The 15,107-nt window shown below is 40.7% G+C and overlaps 2 protein-coding genes across 2 annotated transcripts; both read left to right on the forward strand.

The window, feature by feature from the left end:
• The first annotated feature begins 389 nt into the window (after positions 1–389).
• Positions 390–6,406, forward strand: LOC133442541 (extracellular calcium-sensing receptor-like). The gene is made up of 8 exons (XM_061720549.1): positions 390–689; positions 808–894; positions 1,126–1,395; positions 4,200–4,394; positions 4,471–4,743; positions 4,981–5,208; positions 5,293–5,416; positions 5,502–6,406. Exons 1-8 carry the CDS (start codon positions 429–431, stop codon positions 6,404–6,406), a joined length of 2,343 nt encoding a protein of 780 aa, XP_061576533.1. The 5' UTR covers positions 390–428.
• A 1,560-nt stretch (positions 6,407–7,966) lies between these two features.
• LOC133442543 (extracellular calcium-sensing receptor-like) lies at positions 7,967–12,341 on the forward strand. The gene is made up of 9 exons (XM_061720550.1): positions 7,967–8,094; positions 8,302–8,596; positions 8,832–8,918; positions 9,083–9,352; positions 9,777–9,983; positions 10,365–10,637; positions 10,902–11,079; positions 11,214–11,336; positions 11,422–12,341. The coding sequence occupies exons 1-9, from the start codon at positions 7,985–7,987 to the stop codon at positions 12,339–12,341; spliced, it is 2,463 nt and encodes an 820-aa protein (XP_061576534.1). The 5' UTR covers positions 7,967–7,984.
• The last annotated feature ends 2,766 nt before the right edge of the window (positions 12,342–15,107 follow it).

Genomic DNA, 15,107 nt, shown 5'->3' on the forward strand with positions numbered 1-15,107 from the left:
AAGAGCCAACCAGATAAAACTTATGTTGCTCTTTTTAAGTGCCAGCATAAACCTTTTGTTGCTGTTGCTCTCGTATGCTTCTTCTGCCTCATCCCCCCCTCTGTCCACATCCTCATGTCTGTTACAGGGACAGTTTCATCTAAATGGGATGCACAAGGCTGGAGATGTTGTTCTGGGTGGTTTGTTTGAATTCCACTTATTTTCAAACTTTCCTGACTTATATTTTACCTCTGAGCCAGAACAGCTAACTTGCCATGGGTGAGTTTCATTGATGAACAGAAATAGTTCTATTTTTTATTTATGTCTAAGTAAATTTTAATTTGCTTAATTTGCTTTAGCAGCATGTATGTTTACATTAACTGTATGATTAAACAGTAGTGTTTTTGTGTGTCAGCTTTGATGTTGTAGGGTTTAAGCAGGCACAGACCATGGCCTTTGCTATTGATGAGATCAACGGAAACTCCAACCTGCTTCCGAATGTTACTCTTGGCTACAGTCTGTATGATAATTGTGTCGATCTTGGAATTGGATTTCGAGCAGCACTGACGTTAGTCAGTGGCCAAGAGGAGCAAATAGTATTGAATAAGACCTGTGTAGGAAATCCTCCAGTCCTGGGGATTGTTGGTGATTCTACATCTACACACTCTATTGCCATTTCTACTGTCTTAGGTCTGTACAGAGTACCAATGGTAAGTTTTCACCTTTACTGTCTAATAATACTGTATCAGCTTTATTTTCAGCTCTAACCAATCTTACTGTAGGTTTTGAACATCTTGAGAAATGTACAGTGTGTTTTCATTCCCTCAGGTGAGTTATTATTCCACATGTTCCTGCCTGAGTGACCGGCAGAGGTTTCCATCCTTCTTTAGGACGATCCCAAGTGATGCTTTCCAGGTAAACATTCTGAAAATAAACTGCAAATATTCTTTAATATAAGATGCACAACTTGAATTGTATCCTTAACCAGTCACACACCTGTTGTAACTGGTCAAGTTACGTTGTATATTCATAGAAAACAAAACTCTGGAATTTGATATATGAAAAAAATAAAAATAAAAGGGAGTGATTAATCATGCTTTACTGTTTTAATAAAATTTCCACTGTCTCTGTTCTGCATTCATGTAGGTCAGTGCTATGATCCAGATTCTGAAACACTTTGGCTGGACTTGGGCAGGTCTGTTGATCAGTGATGATGATTACGGACTCCATGCTGCCAGATCCTTCCAGTCTGATCTGAGTGCGTCTGGTGGAGGTTGTCTGGCGTACTTAGAAGTTTTACCCTGGGACAAAAACACAGCTGAACTGAGGAGGATTGTGGACGTGATGAAGAAATCCACAGCTCGTGTGGTCATTGTGTTTGCACATGAGAGGCACATGATTGATCTCATGGAAGAGGTTCGTTATTGAATGGAGTTTAAATTTCACTGAATTTTTCATTTGAAAAGAATAGTTTAGAATTACTTAATTTTCATCAGGGGGAAGGGTAAATTTGATATACATCAGTCATTAAGTCTTGCTGCATGAGCACCAATCGTCTGTAGTCTCTCATACAGATGATATGTTTGCCAGGGATTGGGATATCTATTCACAGATCTGTTAGCTACTGGGTGCAGTGTCACAACAACAACTCACTCAGGACTCAATCAAAACAGGATGTGTCAAAGCAGGAATAGCCTGAGCTCCTGCCAAAACAATCACATCTTTAAGTGCTTTAACAACAGGTTCCTCCTGTGCGGTGAATTGTGTTGGGCCCTTGATTTCTATGCTTTATTAGGGCCCGAGCACTTACAGTGTGAAGGCCCTATGGTAGCTGTAGGAATTTTTTTTTTTTTTCAGACAAAATAAGGGCCTTTTTGCCCCCCTAAACGTGCCCCAAAAGTCACCAAATTTTGCACGCAAGCCTGGTGAAAATTTTGATATTTAATGGTTTGCATTAATGGGCCTGGCCTAATGGCTCAACAGCGCCCCCTAGAAAACTTTGTGCCTCAAGCCCCACAATACGGTTTGACGTACATGCACGAAAATCGGTACACACCTGTATCATGTCGCAACTTAAAGAAAAGTATCATGGCGCCATGGCTGAAACCGAACAGGAAGTCAGCCCTTTTTTTAATTAATCATGTAATTTTGGCGCAATTTATGCCATTTATTCGGCCGCTTCTTCGCCCGAACCGTAACGTACACCCAGGTATGTTATACATCAAAATGTTTGTCTCGATCCTGCGACGATGTGCATTACTTTTCTCAGTCAAAAGCGTTGCCGTGGCGACGATAGATGCCAAAAAGCGCGCCCCCCCCCTTCATCTGATGAATATTTGATATTTGATAGTTCCTACTTTCTGCCATAACTTTTGAATGGTTTGACATAAAGAGTCATGGATGGTGTCATCTGACTCGGTATTGAGTACTTTACCTTAATTGGCATGACTTAGCCCCACCCCTTCTTCTGATTTGTCGATATGTGATATTTCCTATTTTCTGCAATAACTTTTGTATGGTTTGACATAAAGACTCGTGGGTGGTGTCATCAGACTCAGTTTTGACTCCTTCACCTTAATTGTTGCAAATTAGCCCCACCCCTTCTTCTGATTGGTCGATATGTGATAGTTCCTATTTTCTGCCATCATTTTTGAATGGTTTGACATAAAGAGTTATGGGTGGTGTCATCAGACATGGTTTTGAGTCCTTGACCTTTATTGGTGAAAATTAGCCCCGCCCCTTCTTCTGATTGGTCTATATCTTATAGTTCCTACTTTCTGCTATAACTTTTGAATGGTTTGATATAGACAGTTTTGGGTGGTGTCATCTGCTAAATGTCCAGGCCTGAAGAATCTACATGCAAGTCATACAAGCGCTTCCACTGCAGCATGCCTGAATGTGCACAAGGGTGCGAGGGCCCGTTCATCGCTGCTTGCGGCTTTAATTTTTAAATTGTCATCTGATTCCCTGTTCAGGTTGGGCCTCTCAGCATTATACTGGCCTCTTTCTTCTGATTTCAAAGCTGTATTGTCTTTGAGGGGGTCATCTATGTCATCCATAGGTTCCTCTTGAAAATCAGAGATCACTTTGTTGATGATAATACTTTGAAAATAGGTCCTGCTGTATATATGAGCACAGGCGAAGTATAGGCCACTCTATTCTGATCAGAAAACAGGACCCAGTTCTTTAGAAACATCATACACTCTTAGAAGCGCTCCCAAGATGCCCCAAGATGTGAGAACGAAGAGGCTTTGTTAAAAGAGGACACATTCACAGACATTATTCCACCTAGCTGCACATGCCGGGTGAAGCACAGCCTTTAGATGGGGCACTCACCACAAACAATGCATATCTCTGTCTAGTTTAGCACTTTAGTTTAGTTACTTCGGACGGAAGGTTGAACGAAATGGCATAACATGACTTACACAAATCATGAACAGGTAAGAAACTAATTATACACCTAGTATTTGCTAAGGCTGCATTCCTTACTCCAAGACAAAAACTAAACAAAACAAAATCAAACAAAAAAAAAACAACCTCTGCATAAATTATGTTTTACCAGGTTGAAGCTCATCAAGGCTGATTAGAGGAGTGCCAGAGCAAATCTTAGCTGTCAGTGGGCAAGAGGCAGGTTATAGCTCGGTATCGTTGTCAGTCTATCAAAGAGCCATGCAGACAAGCAAGACAAACAGCCATGCGCACTCACACTCACTCCTACAGCAACTCTACCATTAATCAGTCTAACATGCATACTTTTGGATTGTAGGAGGACGTCAGACTACTGATAGGGAACATTTAGGTTATGTCATTGTTATTGTCTCAATAATCTAGTGAGATGGTAAATACCCATTACAGTAAAAAAACATATACAGATGTGCAACATAAACAAATCAAGTTTGGCGTAAAAAACAACAATCAATGAGTGTTAGTAGTAAGTACATTTCTTAATAATGAAGGCTTATTTTGAATGATTATTTAGAGACTGTTTGGCTTTTGAGGAAAAAGGGGCACATCTCTGTTGGTATCTTGGGTATTAGACTGTACTTGATCTAATCAGGATAAGCATACTATTGTTTGTTTATGGTGTCATGCAGATGGTTGAGAGCAATGCTAATGTTAGAATCATAAAGAATGTAAGAAGACAACAACAGAAAAATGTTCATTCCTGTCATAATTTTGTGGAATGAAAATACAGGAACATATGTTTTGTGCATGCAAAGGTGGTGAGACAGAATATAACAGGCCTCCAGTGGATGGCAAGTGAAGCCTGGACTGCAGCTGCTGTGCTCCAGACCCATCAACTTATGCCATACTTGGGGGGAACATTGGGCATTGCTATTCGTCGAGGGGAAATAACTGGCCTCAGGGACTTCCTGTTGCAAACACGTCCTGATAACAGCCATGAAAACAACATGGTAAGATTTAATTGATACCTTCTGGTTTGTATGGGTAAAAAAAACATTATTTTTCACATTTTTTAATATTTTGCAGGTTGACCAGTTTTGGGAATTTACATTTGAGTGTAGATTTGCACCTCCATCTGGCTGGGTGGAAGCTGGGGGGAAAGTATGCACTGGAGAGGAAGATCTCCAGACTGTGGAGACCGAGTTCTTGGACACTTCTAACCTCAGGCCTGAGTATAACGTTTACAAGGCTGTGTATGCTCTGGCTTACGCCCTTCATGAAATGCTCCAGTGTGAGCCAGGGAAAGGACCTTTCAGTGGGTATGGCTGTGCCACTTTGGAAAAATTTATGCCCTGGCAGGTATGACTCTCTACACTTGTTTCTATGACAGTAGCGAGGACATTTATTGTGAAATGACAAAAAAAAAATGTTTAAAGAACTGTCCATTTCTCAATGTCAATAGGAGCCTTAACATAATTGGATATTGTCTTGTGTTCAGTCTAATTATTGAATATTGGGTACAACTGTCTCGGAACATAGTGGACGATTTTATGACTCCTTCTTGGGGTTTGTCTTTTTGCTTTTAAAACTCTTTAGCTTGTGTATTACCTAGAAAATATCAATTTCACCACACCATTCGGTGATGAGGTGTCATTTGATGAGAATGGTGATGCTTTACCAATATATGATGTTATGAACTGGATGTGGTTCCCTGATGGAAGAATTGAAGTTCATAATGTGGGTGAAATTAAAGCATCAGCCTTTAAAGGTGAAGAGCTCACACTTGATGAAGACAAAATCTTCTGGAACTTTGCATCAAAACAGGTTATGTCAAATATTTAATCTCTATTTCTGACTCATGATGAATAAATGAATGTATATTAACACAATATCATATTCTTCCTGTAGCCACCCCGGTCAGTCTGCAGTGAGAACTGTCCTCCGGGGTCCCGCGTGGTGAGAAAGAAGGGGGAACCTGAGTGCTGTTTTTATTGCATCCCTTGCTCTGAGGGAAAGTTCAGTAATACCACCAGTGGGTATCCATGTTTCAATGTTATTTATTGCACTGTGTTAGTTTTTATTATACTCTATACATCATTTTTACTTCCCTTTCTCAGACTCCTTGGAGTGCATCAAATGTCCAGAGGATTTTTGGCCCAACCCCCAACGAGACCATTGTGTTCCTAAGAAGACAGAGTTTCTCTCCTATCAGGAGCCTCTTGGTATCTGTTTGACAGTGGCCTCATTGCTGGGCACATGTTTCTGTGGTGTTGTTTTTGGGATCTTCACCTATCACCGACAAACACCTTTAGTACGAGCCAACAACTCAGAACTGAGCTTCCAGCTGTTATTGTCTCTTAAGCTCTGCTTCCTGTGTTCACTGCTCTTCATTGGACGACCCAGACTGTGGACATGTCAACTGAGACATGCAGCATTTGGGATCAGCTTTGTGCTTTGTGTCTCATGCATCCTGGTTAAAACCATGGTGGTTCTGGCCGTCTTCAAAGCCTCCAAACCAGGAGGGGGAGCCATTGTCAAGTGGTTTGGGAACATACAACAACGAGGGACGGTTTTAGCTTTCACTTGCATTCAGGCAGTAATCTGCATAGTTTGGATTGTCTCGGCCTCTCCAGCTCCTCATAAAAACACAAAATACCACAATGACAAGATTGTCTATGAGTGTGTAGTTGGATCCACTATTGGCTTTTCAGTGTTACTGGGTTACATTGGCATCCTGGCTGTTCTTAGTTTTCTTTTAGCATTTCTGGCAAGAAATCTTCCAGACAACTTCAATGAGGCCAGATTCATCACGTTCAGCATGCTGATCTTCTGTGCTGTGTGGGTGGCCTTTGTACCTGCTTATATCAGTTCACCAGGTAAATATGCAGATGCAGTGGAGGTATTTGCCATCCTGGCCTCCAGTTTTGGCCTGTTGATGGCGCTGTTTGGTCCCAAATGTTACATAATCCTACTGAGACCGGAACAAAACACTAAAAAATCTATTATGGGCCGGGGTGCTTAAAGTACTGTCGGACAGCTGAATTCCAGATTTTTAACAGTTACAAAAGGCCCATTGAATAGTTTCGCTCTTCTACGCTCACAATTTTGTTTTATGCACACTGTATAAATATGGACAAACCACGTAAATAATTAATCATATCAATGTTCATATTTTACATCAAGGCTATAGTTAAGGAAACAACACACAAATATGAATTATAATATTGTAGCTGGTTACTGTTCGGTCCTCCTTTAAAAAAACATTTTTTTCAATCACAATTTGCGTGTTTAAGCTGAAACGCCCAGATGTATCTCTCCCCAGTTACCTCCTCCAATCATCTGGTGAGATACCCAGGCAATCTCAGTTCATCAAAAATAACTAATCTCTCCAGACTGGGTTTGAGATGCTGCCTCAAGTGGAAGAGTTGAAATGTCTCTGAATTTTGTTCTCAAGCACCTGCTGTAATATGGCTGGACTTTCCCTGACAGACAGGGTGAGAAGTTCATCAGTCATCAGGGAGGGACAGAGTAATTTGAGGCTCCTGATATTGAGAGGAGCCAGCTGAGTTGGTTTGGACATCTGGGAAGGCATTTCAGGTATGTCCAACCATGAACATGTCCTGAGGAAGACCCAGGACATGTTCATGGGGAAGATTATAGGTTTTGGCTGGCCTGAGAACTCTTCAGGTAGTGTTGAAGGAACTCTCTGGGGATGGGGAGGTCGAGGCCTTTCAAAGCAAACCTGTGGGAGATGGATGGATGGATGGATGGACGGACGGACGGACGGACGGACGGACGGACTCATGTGTGGCATGAATAAGATTTAGTTGGATGAGACCCAGTCATTCATTTAAAACAAATAAAGTAATTAAGATTGATAAGCAGAGGACAAACACTTATTTTAGATTCAACAGTTTTAATATGCTGCTACCATCTTGTGGAGATTTTATATAGTTGCACTAACTTGGGATGGTAAAAGCTAAAGCAAATGTGTACACTTGCTGTAAAGTAATTGTAAATATGCTTTGCATGCATTCACTCTCATGTGTACGCTCTCTTACACACACAAAGAACATTTCTGTTTCACAACAAGGTGTGTACATATTTAAGATAAATCTGAGACGGTATACAACTTCATGTGTAAACTAATGTAGGAATTGGGTTCCAGGTTGTGAGTTAAATGAAAAAAATAAACACAATAGGAAAACTACACACAAGTCATTAAAATCTTCATAAGAAACTGTGATTTTTAGTTACCAGTGTGGTGTCATTGGTGCAAAGATATGTAAATTGATTCTACCTCTATATACATAATTAGTCTTAGAAGGAAATTGATTTTTTTTTTTTTTTTGTTGCCCTGCTCTCACGTGTTCTTCCCTGATGGGTGGTGTGTGAAATGGGGTAATAGTCAATAAAAAGGGGTTGATAAAGCAATAAATCCCGGTGAGTGTGTTCAGATAAGGGATCAAAAAAAGTGATGTGGCTCTTATTACGAACAAATTTACTCTTGCTTATATTACACTCCTTCTTTTTGCCTGCAGTAACAGCTCCTGATTTCTCCTCCTCATGCCTGCTGCAGGGACAGTTTCATTTAAATGGGATGCACAAGGCTGGAGATGTGGTTCTGGGGGGTCTTTTTCAAATCCACTTCTTTTCAGTTTTTCCTGAATTTTCTTTTACCTCTGAGCCAGAACAGCTTACCTGCAATGGGTGAGTGTTTCAGGGAGCAGAACGAAGACTTAGGGAAATTAGGGAATATTTCTGAGAAGTGTCCTGCATTTTCTTGTTATCAAAATTGCAATGATTGTTTCTTTCTATTATTGATTGTTTTATCTGAGTCAATCAGAATGGTTGTGTTTGCACATTCATTGTACCATGTTATATTTATCATGATTCATAGTAGAATTTTTGTGTCAGCTTTGATGTTCTAGGAATTAGGCAGGCACAGACCATGGCCTTTGCTATTGATGAGATCAACAGAAACTCCAACCTGCTTCCCAACATGACCCTGGGATACAGTGTGTACGATAACTGTCTCACGCTCGGAGTTGGATTTCGAGCAGCATTGGCGTTAGTCAGTGGCCAAGAGGAGCTAATTGTACTGAATGAGACGTGTATAGGAAGCCCTCCAATCCTGGGGATTGTTGGTGATTCTTCTTCTACACGCTCTATTGCCATTTCTACTGTCATAGGTTTGTACAGAGTACCGATGGTAAGTTAACATTTCTAATGTCGAAAAATTTCATAGAATCACAATTCTGTTTTCTTTCAGCTTTATTTTCAGCTACAGTCTTTTTTTCTACATTTTTCTATTGTGATTTTCCATAAACATGACAAACAATATTATCCAAAAGTGTGTATGGATATGTTGCACTCAAATTTAACAACCAGTAAAGACAATATCTACGGTGGGGTTTTTTGTTTGTTTTTTTTTTTTCCCCCCACAGGTGAGTTATTTTGCCACATGTTCCTGCCTAAGTGACCGGCAAAAATATCCATCCTTCTTTAGGACGATCCCAAGTGATGCTTTCCAGGTAAAAACGCGGAGTTGCAGTGAAGTGTGTTATGTAAATACAAAGGCAGGATATTCTTGAAACTATTGTTGTTATGTGGAACTGTGTGGTCACAAAATTGGACAAGAATTTCCACTGTAAAATGATCCTCGTCTCACTCATGTCTCTGTTCTGCATTCATTCAGGTCCGTGCTATGATCCAGATTCTGAAACACTTTGGCTGGACTTGGGCAGGTCTGCTGATCAGTGATGATGATTACGGTCTCCATGCTGCCAGATCCTTCCAGTCTGATCTGAGCGTGTCTGGTGGAGGTTGTCTGGCGTACTTAGAAGTTTTACCCTGGGGCAAAAACACAGCTGAACTGAGGAGGATTGTGGACGTGATGAAGAAATCCACAGCTGGTGTGGTTATTGTGTTTGCACATGAGAGTCACATGATTGATCTCATGGAAGAGGTTGGTTGTTAAATGTTATTTGTGTTTTATCTATAGTTTTTTCCAAAAAGAAAAGTTCAAAATTGTGTCACTGTCACGAATAAAATCTGCATTGACAAAATATCAGATATTTAACATTCCACTCACACTTGGGGGGGGGGTCTGTGTAACGACTAGGAATAACACTAATGCAATGACCGCAGCTTGATAACTTTGGAACGGGGTGATGTGGAAATGCAATTCAGTTCTAAATTAGCATAATTATATTTAACTGTCAAACTGCAAGATCCAAGCTGGAATAATGTAGGCTATTGCTGTCCTTTTTTAAAAGGATACTCCAGGGCAATTTGTTTCATATAAACTGAACACCATGTATTCAGCCATGCCTACTTTTATTACTTTAGTAGCGCTCTGGAGTAAAATAGTATATTTTGTGTATGCACAGGTGGTGAGACAGAATATTACAGGGTTGCAGTGGATGGCAAGTGAAGCCTGGACTGCAGCTGCTGTGCTCCAGACCCCTCACCTCATGCCATACCTGGGAGGAACACTGGGCATTGCTATTCGTCGAGGGGAAATAACAGGCCTTAAGAATTTCTTGTTACAGACACGTCCTGACCTGCTTCACAACAACAGCTATGGAAATAGTGTGGTGAGATTTAAATGTGTTATCTAATCTTGTTTTTGTTTTTTTTAATCAGTGTTAATTTCTCATGGCAGCACTGTGGTCTGTAGACAAGCAATGTTTCCTTTCAGTGGGTCTACCCCCATTGTGGAGTTTGCATTTTCTTTCCATGGCTGTAAGAATTTACTTGTTGTGTTATTCCCTCACACACTTTAAAAACATGTATTTTAGGTTGATTGGTCATTTTAAATTGTTTATGAATTTGAACAACCGTGGTTGCTTTTCCTGTTTGTCTTTGTGTCCTTTTACAGCTGGGATTGCCCAACCCTGAAAAGGTTCTGAAAAACTAGTCTAACATTATGAATGATTGATTAGTTTTAGTAATACAATCTTTTGAATGTATTACAGGTTAATCAGTTTTGGGAATTTACATTTGAGTGTAGATTTGCACCTCATCCCGGCTGGTTAGAAGGTGGGGGGAAAGTATGCACTGGAGAGGAAGATCTCCAGACTGTGGAGACCGAGTTCTTGGACACTTCTAACCTCAGGCCTGAGTACAACGTTTACAAGGCCGTGTATGCTCTGGCTTACGCGCTTCATGAAATGTTGCAGTGTGAACCAGGGGCAGGACCTTTCAGTGGGCACAGGTGTGCCACTTTAGAAGCACTTGAACCATGGCAGGTATGAGACGGAATATTATTTTATATGACTCGACGCATGAGATTTTTTTAATGTAATAACAGACAAAAACCTTCAGAAATTCTCCCTGGAGTAATAACAGTACTAATACAACCCTTTAACTATGATTCCATATATTGTTGCATGTATGTTTATTACAAGGTCTAATAATTAAATACTGGGTACCACTGTGTTGAATGACCACTTTTTTTAAATCCTGTTTAGCTTTAAATGTTTTTGTTTTCATTTTTCATCTGACATCCTTAGCTTGTGTATTACCTAGAAAAGGTCAATTTCACCACACCATTCGGTGATGAGGTGTCATTTGATGAAAATGGTGATGCTTTACCAATATATGATGTTATGAACTGGATGTGGCTCCCTGATGGAACAATTGAAGTTCACAACGTGGGTGAAGTTAAAGCATCAGCCTTTAAAGGTGAAGAACTCACACTTGATGAAGACAAAATCTTCTGGAACTTTGCATCAAAACAGGTTATCTCAAATATGTCATCTATTGCTGAATCATGATGAAAAAAATCTATGTATATTAACAGAACATCATATTCTTCCTGTAGCCACCCCGGTCAGTCTGCAGTGAGAACTGTCCTCCGGGGTCCCGCATGGTGAGAAAGAAGGGGGAACCAGAGTGCTGTTTTTACTGCATCCCTTGTTCTGAGGGAAAGTTCAGTAATACCACCAGTGGGTAGCCATGTTTCAATATGTTATATTGCACTGTGTTAGTTTTTATTATATTCTATACATCATTTTTACTTCCCTTTCTCAGACTCCTTGGAGTGTATCAAATGTCCAGAGGATTTTTGGCCCAACCCCCAACGAGACCATTGTGTTCCTAAGAAGACAGAGTTTCTCTCCTATCAGGAGCCTGTTGGTATCTGTTTGACAGTGGCCTCATTGCTGGGCACATGTTTCTGTGGTGTTGTTTTTGGGATCTTCACCTATCACCGACAAACACCTTTAGTACGAGCCAACAACTCAGAACTGAGCTTCCAGCTGTTATTGTCTCTTAAGCTCTGCTTCCTGTGTTCGCTGCTTTTTATTGGACGACCCAGACTGTGGACATGTCAACTGAGACATGCAGCATTTGGGATCAGCTTTGTGCTTTGTGTCTCATGCATCCTGGCTAAAACCATGGTGGTTCTGGCCGTCTTCAAAGCCTCCAAACCAGGAGGGGGAGCCATTCTCAAGTGGTTTGGTGTTTCCCAGCAGAGAGGAACTGTTTTAGTTCTTACTTCTGTTCAGGCAGTCATCTGCATAGTTTGGATTGTCTCGGCCTCTCCAGCTCCTCATAAAAACACACAATACCACAATGACAAGATTGTTTATGAGTGTGTAGTTGGATCCACTATTGGCTTTTCAGTGTTACTGGGTTACATTGGCATCCTGGCTGTTCTTAGTTTTCTTTTAGCATTTCTGGCTAGAAATCTTCCAGACAACTTCAATGAGGCCAAACTCATCACTTTCAGCATGCTGATCTTCTGTGCTGTGTGGGTGGCCTTTGTGCCTGCTTATATCAGTTCACCAGGTAAATATGCCGATGCAGTGGAGGTATTTGCCATCCTGGCCTCCAGTTTTGGCCTCTTGGTGGCGCTGTTTGGCCCAAAATGTTTTATAATCATACTGAGACCGGAACAAAACACAAAGAAAGCTCTAATGGGCCGGAGCACAAATAATACAGTTGACTAGATAGATATGTATATATGTATATATATGAAGCTATCAGACACATGTTGACACCATCCCAAAAGAGAATGGTATTAGAAGTTATCTTTGAGAAGCAAATGTTGCTGCACACTAATGTGAGGGGATCATAAAACCAATACCAAACAATGTGGAGTTCAATTTTGTACAGTCAGAAACATTATGTACGAGTGGAAACACAGTTGCCAATTGTCTCAGCTAAATATCCCAGCAAATTAACCTGTTGAAAACCTGTTAAGCTGTTGAATTATAGAATGAATCATAAATGAATGAATAAATTATTTATTTCTTTTTAGAAATGTGACAACTTGCAAATATATGAGATTTTCACAGATTGTCAATTTTAATGTCCCAGTCCCATTTGCATGTTCATGACACTTAATTAAAAGTATACACATAAATAAAAGGTGATAATGACAAAAGCAGGCCATACACACAATAGTAAGTAAAAAAATCAGGAGTCCGCAAGACAACATGGCACAGAATACAAAAGAGCTAATTTATAGTGCATACTACCCAAACATTATATTGCACACTGCTCATTGATTGTATTGTGCATTGCCCATAGCACACAATTGCACATACAGTCATGTGTATTGCATTCAACATTTTGCTTTATTCTTGTGAAATAAATGATAGCATGGTGAAAAAAGTTTTTTTGTCCTCATCTGAGGTTGCATATGTCAAGTTCTATAAACCACAACAATCGATTGATTTTCTTTGTTTGTATATGAAAATAACACACACACACACACACACACACTCCTTTGCCCATTCCTATGTGGGCGGTTTCCCCTTCAAGCTCAGGTCCTGGGACCTTGAGGGTTCTATAGAATATTTTTGTTCATAGGACTGTGTCACGGCTCAAAAGACAGAGAACCCAAAAGCACAACACCAAACAGAGTATCAGAGTCCAAGAAGCTTTAATCAGTTCAAACGTAAGCAGGAGTCAAAAACCGGGCAGACAGGCAGATAAGGCAGACAAATCCAAAGGGGGCAGGCAAAAATCCAAAAACCAGGAATCAGGCACAGTAGCAGGCAGGCAGAAACAGACAGACTCAGGAACGCCGGAAAGCTAGGCATGAACACTAGACAATCTGGCAGCCGGCATGTGGAAGAGGGCCGGTATATAAAGGGGAACTGATGACCATGGAAACCAGGTGTGGAGATGGGCAGGGAAGCACAGGTGAGAGGAATGAGTAGATTGTCTGGCTGATGAGGGTGGCAGGATCTGGAATGACAGGAGAGTGAATGATCATGGAACAAACATATCCCCAACTGAGAAACCATGACAGACTGCACTAATTTGGGCCAAGATCTCTGATCTTGTTCCTGTTATCTACTGGAGCCAGTCCTCCAGCTTGGAGGACACAGCTCCAAGTGCTTTAACTACTATTACCACCACTGCTGTCTTCAACTTCCAGATCTTTTCCATCTCTCTCTTCAACCCTTTGTTACGTCTCCAGTTTCTCACGTTCCTTCTTTTGATATTGCTGTTGCCTGGGATTGCCATGTCAATCACCACTGCTCTCTTTTGGAGTTTGTCAACCACGACTATGTCCAGATGGTTGGCAATCATCAGTTTTTCAGTCTGGATCTGGAAGTCCCACATGATCTTTGATCTTTCATTATCCACCACCCGTGGAGGTATCTCCAACCATGACTTGGGGACTACCAACCCATATTCAGTGTAGATGTTTCTTTACACTATTACCGCTACCTGGTTGTGTCATTCCATTTAAGTTGTGCCTGCCAGCACCTTGCATCCTGCTATTATGCAATGGAATGTCTCTGGGGCATCTTTGCACAATCTGCAGCTGGGGTCTTGTCTGGTGTGATAGACCGTGGTTCTATCGCTCTTGTACTCAAGGCCTCTTCTTGTGCTGCTATAATCAATGTCTCCTTGATGCCCTTCCATCCAGCTTTTCCATGTATCCCTGACTGCAGACCCTCAGACCTCAATGTGGGCAGAGTTCAACGTTTGACCCCGCCCACTCCCCAACGTTTCACAAATAATGGAAGTAAGTGTGACTTTTATAATATTGTTCATATAATTGTAAGTGTATCATTAGGTTATGTGAATTAGCTGCACATGAGCTAATGACTATCTTTTGTTGTGGCGCCGATGTGGCAGGCGGACTTTTGAAATGCAAGAAAATCTGGTTGGTTTTCAAATTAAAACTGCTGTCTGCGAGCGCGACGCCTCTGACTCGAAAATACTTTGGGTGGGGAGATACATTTTGTCCCCACTGAGGATAAAAATAATTCAGCTGAATAGAGGGTAGGACGTGTACCTGCAAATCGCACCCTGGTTAACGTAATACTAACGTAATACTAATATCAGAGTGGATTCGGTGGTATATGCACTGTAATGAGACTAATCATAGTACAAGAAAAACATTTTATGCATAGTCAGTATTTTGTGACTTTGTAATCATGTTTCTTTTTTCTTTTTTATGTATAGAGACATATTACAGTGATCCATGATGGGGATGACCTCCCCAAATCCACAAAAAGATATGCAAGTACAGTGGATCTGGCAAATATCAAGTGGACAACCACATTAAGGGCCATGCATCAGTGAGGCACAAAGGTATTACTTTTGAAATGTACTGTAGTTATTAAATACACTGTAATTAAGGGTTCCACGATGTGACCCCTACGGCCCTCATCATTCATACTTTATATTAACATGTAGAGTAAATATGCTCTATGAATATAAGAGTGACATTTTTTTGTTGTTATTAAGAG

The sequence above is a fragment of the Cololabis saira genome, chromosome 4, assembly GCF_033807715.1.
Source record: "Cololabis saira isolate AMF1-May2022 chromosome 4, fColSai1.1, whole genome shotgun sequence".
Classification (NCBI taxonomy): domain Eukaryota; kingdom Metazoa; phylum Chordata; class Actinopteri; order Beloniformes; family Belonidae; genus Cololabis; species Cololabis saira.